Source organism: Rana temporaria, chromosome 10 (genome assembly GCF_905171775.1).
Source record: "Rana temporaria chromosome 10, aRanTem1.1, whole genome shotgun sequence".
NCBI classification, from domain to species: Eukaryota; Metazoa; Chordata; class Amphibia; order Anura; family Ranidae; genus Rana; species Rana temporaria.
The window spans coordinates 148,938,441-148,948,483 of NC_053498.1; the positions used below are offsets into that span (position 1 = coordinate 148,938,441).

Sequence of the window (10,043 nt, forward strand, 5' to 3'; positions counted from 1 at the left end):
AGAACCCTGGAGAACAGCTGTATTCAGTCTGATTGATGGGGAGCGTTTCACCCCCCCCCCCCCCGGGCATGGAGGACAGCTCTGTGAGCCCAGGAACCCAGCAGGGTGAGGTCATGGAGGGGGGTTCACTAAAACTGGGGAGGGCGAAATCTGGTGAAGTTGTGCATGGGGGCAGTGGCAGCTGGTGCTCAATTTTTTTTTTGGGGGGGGGCGCAAACAAACTGAAAAAAAAAACATCAATTGCAGCCACTGTGCCGATCAATTGCCACCACTGTGCCCATCAAACGCAGCCACTGTGCCCATCAATTGCCGCTACTGTGCCCATCAAACGCAGCCACTGTGCCCATCAAACGCAGCCACTGTGCCCATCAAACGCAGCCACTGTGCCCATCAAACGCAGCCACTGTGCCATCAATCGCCGCCACTGTGCCCATCAAACGCAGCCACTGTGTCCATCAAACGCAGCCACTGTGCCCATCAAACGCAGCCACTGTGCCCATAAAACGCAGCCACTGTGCCCATCAAACGCAGTCACTGTGCCCATCAAACGCAGCCACTGTGCCCATGAAATGAAGCCACAGTGCCCGTCAAATGCAACTAATGTGCCTATAAATTCCTGCCCATCAATTGCTGCCAGTGTGCCTATCAATTGCTGCCAGTGTGCCCATCAACTGCTGCTTCTGTGCCCATCAATTGCTGCCAGTGTGCCCATCAATTAGCACTACTGTGCCCATCAATTGCTGCTACTGTGCCCATCAGTTGCTGCCAGTGTGCACCATAGGAAAGCATGTGAAATGGACTGTAGTGCGTTTCTGCAAAACGCACTAAAAACGCATGAACCTGAGGTAAACGTCCGGCGTCCGGGCACTAAGCTCATCCCCAGGGCCGCCATCAGTGGGATACAGGCAGTACACCTGTAAGGGGCCCGGTGGTCCCCAGGGGCCCAGATGGCACCCCTCTTTTTTTTGTCAGCACCCAAAGCCCCTTCGACCTCTAAGGGGCCCGGTGGTCCCCAGGGCCCCTGGATGGCATCCCCCTTTTTAAAAAAAAATGTTTTTCTTATTTAAATTTTTTTCGTCAGCACCAAAACCCCCCCCCCACCTCTAAGGGGCCCAGTGGTCTCTAAGGGCCCCCGGGTGGCATCCCCATTTTAAATTTTTTTTTTGTTTGTCGGCACCCAAAGCCCACCGACCTCTAAGGGGCCCGGATGGCATCCCCTTTTTTTTTTGTTCGTCAGCACCCAAAGCCCCCCTGACCTCTAAGGGGCTCGGTGGTCCCCAGGCCCCTTAGAGGTCAGGGGGGCTTTGGGTGCTTTTTTTTTTTTTTTCGTCAGCACCCAAAGCCGCAACAACCTTAATTTGCGGCGGCAGCCCTTCTATTTCTTGACTCGTGGCGCCACCCTGCTTCTCAACTTGCGATACTCCCCCCGCTTCTCAATTTGAGGCGGCAGCACCCCCCTCGGTTCTCTGCTCCAGGGGGCCCATGCCTGAAGCTGTGTAAGGGGCCCCAAAATTTCTGATGGCGGCCCTGCTCATCCCTGCTCATAAATTTGATTGGATTTGGATCAATCGGATTATAAAACCGAATTGTGAAACCAGAGATTTGTTTGATAATTTATGATTGTATCTTCAGCTATTGATTGAAACCCAAATACTTCCTTGTGTGTGGCATATCGATCACAATGGGCTGTAGATCAATTATTCCTATCAGGATTGGAAAAGTAATCGATCATTTATCAAAGCTTGTATTTCCACCATTTAATAAATCGTTTCTGATTGATTGATTGGATTTCCAATCAGTACTGTATGGCCTCGTACACACGACAGAGATTCTCGGCAGAATTCGCCGAGAAACTCGGTCAAAACCCGGATTCTGCCGAGAATCTCTGTCGTCTGTACAGTTTTGGCTCGATGGAGCCGCCGAGGAGCTCGACGAGAAAATAGAGAACATGTTCTCTATTTTCTCGTTGGCCGCGTTGTTCTATAGGAGAAGGCGGCCCGCCGAGCTCCTCGGCGGCTTCATCCCAAAACGAGACGAGGAACTCGACGTGCCAAGCACGTCGAGTTCCTCTGTCGTGTGTACGGGGCCTCTGTGGTGCATTGTTTGATATTTTAATCGATGTTTTATCTCTTGTTTGTGATCGCTGGTACCTACAAATTCACACATGTATGATTGGGCTTCTCAGTGCACAACAGGAGAAGATAGATGTCTTAGTGTGGTCAGTTTTATAATAGGTCTAGCAAATATCTGGGGATAAAAGTTGTGAGAAATGGTGGAAGAAATAGAGACCTTCCCCTGAAATGATGGACAATTGTCTATTATATGGGGAATTATGGAAGAATAGGGGGGGGGGGCTGATCTCAGGGTGTGATGACACCAGACATACAATCCAGATCAGCCTCTCTGAATAGAAATGTGATTTTATGGTGGGAGGACTGAGCTCCTGTGAAATCAGAGTGTGCTGAGTGCTCCCTGTGATCCCTATGATCCCTATGTCTTCATCTGAAGCGGAACATGTCATCATCTTTTACTTCCGACCTCCAGAGAGCAGAAAATCGCCCATTAGACATAGTGGCAGCCTGCTGTCATCTCCACATCTCCATCTCTCTGTGGGGGTCACCTCTGGATGGAGAGGGAGGGAGGGGGCTGAGTGTGCCCCCCCAGGGGGTAGGATGAGGTGTGGGATCTTCATTCCTCTACAGAAGAGAAAAGCAACCTGTGACCACAAGGGAGAAGTCAGGACACCATGCTGGGACTTGTGCGACTATCTTCCCCCAATCTACTGATCTCCTCTCTCTGAGATACTGGAACCCAAATACATAGAATGATAAATAAACCAAAGTCTTCATCTCTCTTCAAGTCTTCCCTCCTCTCCTATTATATCGTCCCACCTCTATTCTTCTTTATTCATACATCTCTTGTCCTTCTCCTTCCATCCCTCTCTTATCTTTCTACATTTTGTTTTCCTTCCTAAATCCATCTCTCTCTCTCTCTCTCTCTCTCTCTCTCTCTCTCTCTCTCTCTCTCTCTCTCTCTCTCTCTCTCTCTCTCTCTCATCACGTTTTTTCACTTTCTTTCTTTCTGTTTATGATTTGTTTCTTGTATTGTATCTTCCATTCTAATTTCTCCCTCCATCCTTTTCTCTCTTGTATTCACTCTCTCACACTTACCCACCCATCCATCCATCCCATCCATCCATCCTTCCTCCTCTCTGTTTATTAACAATCTTTATCTCTAGTATTCTCTCTCTCTCTCTCTCTCTCTCTCTCTCTCTCTCTCTCTCTCTCTCTCGCGCTCTTTCTTCCTCTCTCTAAAGCTCCCTTCTTTAATTTTATCTTTCTCCCTCTCTACCCTCTTTTTTCTCTCTCTCCATTGTCTCTCTCCCAACCCCACTCTCTCTCCCTCTCTCCTCACTCTCTTTCTTCCTCTATACCTGTCCCTCTCTCCTCCTCCTCCTCCTCCTCCCTTATCCCACTCTCTCTCTCCACTCTCTCTTCTTTCCACCCTCTCTCTCTCTCTCCCTTCCTTCCTTTTCTCTAGTATACTCTCTGTCTTAATGAGAGGGTACACCTGGGCACTGCCCAGGGGCCCCAGCTGCATGGGGGCCCCTGCACTTTCCCCAAAGCAGCTGGTCTTTGAGCCCACACTGCCCTGAAATTGGGCACCCCATGATGGCATTGAGAGTGATGGATGCAAAGGGGAGGCAGTCTGCCTCCTACCTACTTAATGTCTGTTTACCTGCACTGTCATCGTTGTAGGGGCCCCAGAGCATTACTTTGCTCAGGGGCCCATGATGCTATTAAGATGGCCCTGCTCCTTCCCTTTCCCTCACACTTATTTTACCCCTCTCCTTCCTCCTTTATCCTGCTCTCTCTTTCCCTTCCACTCCTCTTTCTCTTCCTTCTGTCTCTCTCTTTCACTCTTCCCACTTTCGTTCACTCTCTGTCCCTCTCACCCCTTCTTTCTCTCTCGTTCTCTTTCCCTTCTCTCTTTCTATCCTCTCTCTCTCCCCCTTTTCTTTCCTCTTTCTCCCTCCCTTCTCTATCTCTCCCCCTCTTCTCTCTCTTTCCCTTTCTCTCTCTCTCTCGTTCTCTTTCCCTTCTCTCTTTCTATCCTCTCTCTCTCCCCCTTTTCTTTCCCCTTTCTCCCTCCCTTCTCTATCTCTCTCCCCCTTCTCTCTCTTTCTCACTTCTTTCCCTCTCTCCTTCTTCCTTTATCCTGCTCTCTCTCCCTTCCACTCCACTCTCTCCTCCTTCTGTCTGTCTGTCTGTCTCTTTCTCTCTCTCTCTCTCTCTCTCTCTCTCTCTCTCTCTTTCACGCTTCCCACTTTATTTGACTATCTCTCCTTCTTTTCACTTTTTTTACCTTTTTTCTTTCTCCCTTCTTCTACAATCCCCCCTTCTCGCCCTTGCTCTCTCTCTCTCTCTCTCTCTCTCTCTCTCTCCCTCCTCTCTCTCTCTTTCTCTCTCTCCCTATCTTCCTTCTCTCTCCCCCTCCTCTCTTCCCTCTCTCTCCCTCCCTACCCCGCTCTCTCTCTATCCTCTCGCACTCTCTCCTCTCTCTGTCTCTTTCTCTCCCCCTTTTTCTTCCAATTTTCTCTCTCCCCTCTGTCCCTCCCCCTTCTCTCTCTCTTTCCCATTCTCTCTCTCTCTATTTCTCTCTCTCTCTCTCTCTCTTTCTCTCTCTCTTTCTCACTTCTTTCCCCTCTCCTTCCCCATTTATCCTGCTCTCTCTCTCCCTTCCACTTCGCTCTCTCCTCCTTGTGTCTCTCTCTCCTTCTCTCTCTTCCCCATTCTCTCTCCCCTATTCTCTCTCTCTCCCCTATTCTCTCTCTCTCCCCTTCTCTCTCTCTTTCCCCTTCTCTCTCTCTCTATTTCTCTCTCTCTCTCTCTCTTTCTCTCTCTCTTTCTCACTTCTTTCCCCTCTCCTTCCCCATTTATCCTGCTCTCTCTCTCCCTTCCACTTCGCTCTCTCCTCCTTGTGTCTCTCTCTCCTTCTCTCTCTTCCCCATTCTCTCTCTCCTCTCTCTCCCCTATTCTCTCTCTCTCCCCTTCTCTCTCTCCCCCATTCTCTCTCTCTCTCCCCTCTCTCTCTCTCTCTCTCTCTCTCTCTCTCTCCCCCCCTTCTCTCTCTCTCTCTCCCTTCTTTCTCTCTCCCCTTCTCTCTCCCCTCTCTCCCTCTCTCTCTCCCCCTTCCCTCTCACATCTCTCCCCTTTCTCCCCCCCCCCTCTCTCTCTCTCTCTCTCTCTCTCTCTCTCTCTCCCTTCTTCCCTCCCTGCAGTCTTCCATCTCACTAACTTTTCAATATCACTCAGTTGCCTGCTATACCTACAAAAATAGTCCAGTAACCCCCCCAGTAATATGCCCAATCTTCTCCATCTCAGACCTATATTCACAAATATATTCTTATAGGAGAAGGCAGACTTATTTGTCACCATTATACTTTTTGTTTGTTTTTCGGTCCAACATATAATAAAGATCCCTACATTTGCCTTCCTCCTTGCAGATGGGGACACAAGTGTATTTCACAGTCTGTAAGTTACCCAGTTGTACACCTCCTATGTGTCTGTCCATGCAGTGCTGACTTCCCCATACAAGAAGGTTCAATAAGCCCAGCAGTGCTGAGTTCAGTCCCTGAACTATAAAAGACTTCATGGATGACTGGACATTGGAGTGGCTCTTTGTCTTTTGAGAGGCAAAGGCCTCAGTTCAAGTGTCCTATTGACATGTAAATAGAGGGATGGTATATATGGGAATTCCATCAGTGGCAGCATTACAGCAACAAACTCTTGTGCCTTGTGTAGTCCAAGTCTCCTTCTCCTCCACCATGGTGACCCACACAGAGTCCAGAGAACCCAGCAGCTTCAGGAAGGTCAGTACTTTGGTTGGATGGTAGAATCCCATGCAATGCTTTCAGCTTCTGTATTGGTGTGACACAATGTAACACAACATTAATTGGTAATTGTCTCTGCAGGTTTCTAAACCATTGATGGAAAAGAAGAGACGAGCCAGAATCAATGTATCCCTAGAGCAGCTCAAATCTCTCCTGGAGAGGAATTATTCCCAGAATGTAAGTATAGGACCAATCACAAACCTTTCCTAGGATGACCATCTTACACCACTATCACCATTCATCGGGGACAAGAGGGTAATAATGACATTTATTCCTTTTCCAGATCAGAAAACGCAAACTGGAGAAAGCCGACATACTGGAGCTAACCGTGAAATATCTGAAGACCCTTCAGAGTTCAGTACAAGGTGAATAGTTTTCCTTTATAGAGAGAATTGTGCAATTCTCATACAATGTATACACTTGTTTCTTCTACACGTTGCCCTCTACTGCATGGGTCATGAAGGGGACTACAGGGGGAAACATTGACACACAAGTACATCTTCAGACCAAATCACTACCCCCTTCCTTTCTTGATGTCTCTTCTTTGAATATTTGTTCCATGAAAGATTCTTTCTTTCTTTCTTTCTTTCTTTCTTTCTTTCTTTCTTTCTTTCTTTCTTTCTTTCTTTCTTTCTCTTTTCTTTCTTTCTTTCTTTCTTTCTCTTTTCTTTCTTTCTTTCTTTCTTTCTTTCTTTCTTTCTCCTTTTCACTCTCATACCCATCCATTCTTCCTTCCTTCCTTCCGTTTTCAATCTTTTCCCCTAGTATTCTCTGTCACTCCATCTCTTCCTCTCCCCCCCCCCCCTCTTTTTCTTTCTCTTCCTCTCATTCACTCTTTTTTCCTTTCTCTACTTCTCCTTACCTTCATTTTCTCTCTCTCCCCTTTCTTTCTCTCTCACCCTTTTTTTCTTTCTGTCTTCCCCCTTTCTTTATTTCTCTCTCCTCCTTTTCTTCCTTTATTTCTCTATCTCCCCCTTTCTTTCTCTCTTCCCCCTTTCTTCCTGACTTCCTCCTTTCTTTCTGTCTTCCCCCTTTCTTTCTCTCTCCTCCTTTTCTTCCTTTCTTTCTCTATCTCCCCTTTCTTTTTCTCCCCCCACTTTCTTTTTCTCTCCCCCCTTTCTCTCTCTCTCTCCCCCTTTTCTTTCTCTTTCTCCCTTTCTTGCTTTCTTTCTTTCTTCCTCCTTTCTTTCTCTCTCCCCCTTTTCTTTTTATCTCCCCCTTTCTTTTTATTTCCCCCTTTCTTTCTCTATCTCTCTCAATTGTCTCTCTCCCATCCCCACTCTCTCTCCCCCTCTCTCTATCTTTCTCCCTTTCTTCCTTCCTTCCTTCCCTCTAGTATTCTCTCTCACTCCTTCTCTCCGTTCCACGATTCCACTCCTGTCTGTCTCTCCTTAACTACCCTCTCTCTCTCCCTCCCCCTTCACTCTCTCTCCCTCCCCCTTCTCTCTCTCTCTCTCTCTCTCTCACACACTTTCCTTTGTTTCTATCCCTCATCTCTTTCTTTCTCCCCCTATCTACTTCCCTCACTTTCTCTCTCCTCCTTCCTACCTTCTCCCTTCCCCCCTTTAGTTTCTCTCGTTCCCTCTCTCCCACATTCTTTCTTGCTCTCTTCCCTTCTCTCTCTCCCCCCTTTTCTCTCTCCCCTTCTCTCTCTCCCCCCGCCCCTTTTCTCTCTCTGTCTTTCTCTCCCCCTCTCTCCCCCATTTTCTCTCTCTGTCTTTCTCTCTCTCTCCCCCTTCTCTCTCTCTTTCTCTCTCTCCCCCCTTTTCTCTCTCTCCCCTTCTCCCCCTCTCTCTCCCCCCCTTTTCTCTCCCCCCTTTTCTCTCTCTCCCCTTCTCTCCCTCTCCCCTTCTCTCCCTCTCTCTCCCCCCTTTTCTCTCTATGTCTTTCTCTCTCTCTCCCCCCCTTCTCTCTCTCTTTCTCTCTCTCCCCTTCTCTCTCACTCCCTTCTCTCCTTCTCTTCTCCTCTCCCTGCTGTCTGTCGTCATACCAACCTTCTAATATGACTGCATTTGCCTGCTAAACCTTCAAAAAGAGTCCAGTAACCCCCCAGTAATATCCCTAAAATCCTGCCAAGAAAACCGGTCGTCTGTATGCTTTCCCTGGGGTAAAAAAAACGTGCATGCTCGTAAACAATTCGACACATGCGCGGAAGCATAGAACGTCGTTTTGTCGGCTCGTTGTAGTCTTCGACGTCACCAGGCTTAAGAGGAGTCCTTTCAGGGCCGTCTTAAAAGCATCTGGGCAAAGTAATGCTCTGGGGCCCCTACAGTGACGACAGGTAAACAGACATCAAGTAGGTAGGAGGCAGACTGCCTCCCCTGTGTATCTATCACTCTCAGGCCCGGTGCACATGGCCGAGAAGCTCGACGAGCAAAACACATCGTTTTGCTTGTCGAGTTCCTTGTGAAGCCGCAGAGGATCTCGGCGAGCCAAGTTTCCCCGTTGACTAACGAGGAAATAGAGAACATGTTCTCCATTTGGCCTGACGAGATCCTCGTCGGTTTCCTCGGCCGAAAGTGTACACACGGCCGGGTTTCTCGGCAGAATACGGCTCCGATCGAGTTTCTAGCTGAATTCTGCCGAGAAACTCGGTCGTGTGTACGGGGCCTCAGTGCCATCATGGAGCCCCCAATTTCGGAGCAGCGTGGGCTCAAGGACCAGCTGATTTGGGGAAAGTGCAGGGGCCCCACATGCATCTGGGCAGTGCCCAGGTGTGCCCTCTCATTAAGACAGCCCTTCCCGTCTGGAAATGCGTTGTTTTTTTTTTCCTGCCGGGAAAAATGGTCGTGTGTACGGGGCATTAGTTGTCACTGGAACAAGTGTCTGCATTGGAAGATTCCCCCACTTTTTATCGTCCATGATGGCGATGGCATCAAGTACAGAAAGAGTGGGGGGTCAATCTAGTACTTACCTACTTTATACAAACTTTAGGCACACAACAAATAAAAATGTAAAGTGTATCAATCTCATGATCCTCACCATCTCTTTTTTTTCTTCAGCAGCCGGTCCCATCTTCAGGAGTGCCGACTACCATGCTGGCTTCAGGAATTGTCTGAACAGCGTCAGCCAGTTTCTAATAAAGTCAGAGGAATATGTCCCCCCTTCCTCTCTGGGTCTAATCCAAGACGTGTCCTCACTTCATCCTTCTTCTAATGGAGCCGGGTTCAGGACCAAGGACAGCAGCATCACCTGCAGTGCAGCATCCAAAACTGTCATCCCCCAGGACCACCAGCTCCCTGCCAACCTGAGCCAACCTGGTGCCATCAACAAACCCACTAAGCTCAGGACAATGCCACACCAGCCACTGCCATGCCAAACAAACAACAGTTCCCCCCAAGCTCTGTCACCGAGCCTTAGTCCCAATGTACTGGCTGCTCCAGACCAGAGCGTATGGAGACCCTGGTGAAAGCGCAGCTACAAAGACTATATATATATCTATAGCTCCCTAGGAGAGAGAAGAACATGTTCTTTATAAGAATATAAATTATTTTGTATATGCCAGACATAGGTTCCACATTTGTTTGTCTAATTGTGTAGATTACAAAGGCTTTTATTTATAAGAATTGTGCATTTTATGCCGGTTTTCACAATAAATTTTATTTTTTACAGAATTGTTTGTCATCATTTTGCATTTGGGGAATCGTTGTATAAAATGTAGTAAAATGAAAAGCATTTCATTCAAAGAAAATTAAAAATCTACAGGGTACAAGCACTTCAGCATTTTGTTGTAGTATTTTTTTTATATTATATATATATATATACAGTGCCGATCCTGACCTCCCTGGGGCCCTAAGCAAAATGACATGGCACATTAAAAATGAGAAGCGGGGGGCGCTGACGACAGTGGCATGTCACATTAAAGAAAGTTGAGAAGCAGGGTTAGGGGGTGTTCTGCTGTCGGAAATGACATCTTATATTAAATTGAGAAGCAGGGGGTGCTGACTTCTTACCTCTTCTCCCATGCAGCCAGCGAGTTGAGAAGCGGGGTGAGGGGGCGAAAATGACTTCTCACCAGGCGGGGCCTCTAGTAATTTGGGGGGCCCTTCGCAGCTTTGTGGGGCCCTAAGCGACTTGCATAGTGAGCCTATAGGGCGGATCGGCCCTGTATATATATATATATATATATATATATATATATATAGAGGGG

The 10,043-nt window shown here is 47.9% G+C and overlaps 1 protein-coding gene across 2 annotated transcripts; it reads left to right on the plus strand.

Annotated features, from left to right (window-relative positions):
* The first annotated feature begins 5,508 nt into the window (after window positions 1–5,508).
* On the plus strand, window positions 5,509–9,507 carry HES3 (hes family bHLH transcription factor 3). Of its 2 annotated transcripts, none has more exons than XM_040326952.1 (4): window positions 5,509–5,872; window positions 5,975–6,070; window positions 6,177–6,258; window positions 8,896–9,507. In XM_040326952.1, exons 1-4 carry the CDS (start codon window positions 5,741–5,743, stop codon window positions 9,300–9,302), a joined length of 717 nt encoding a protein of 238 aa, XP_040182886.1. In that variant the 5' UTR covers window positions 5,509–5,740; the 3' UTR covers window positions 9,303–9,507. The 2 variants fall into 2 exon arrangements, with proteins under 2 accessions (XP_040182886.1, XP_040182887.1); XM_040326953.1 differs by having other exon boundaries at window positions 8,899–9,507.
* Window positions 9,508–10,043: the final 536 nt, after the last annotated feature.

Bases quoted from the DNA above. Each gene is read 5' to 3' on its own strand.
- HES3 (XM_040326952.1), top strand. From the start codon at position 5,741: ATGGTATATATGGGAATTCCATCAGTGGCAGCATTACAGCAACAAACT. The intron at 5,873-5,974 runs GTCAGTACTTTG...TTGTCTCTGCAG, and splicing joins AACCCAGCAGCTTCAGGAAG to GTTTCTAAACCATTGATGGA. The intron at 6,071-6,176 runs GTAAGTATAGGA...TTCCTTTTCCAG, and splicing joins AGAGGAATTATTCCCAGAAT to ATCAGAAAACGCAAACTGGA.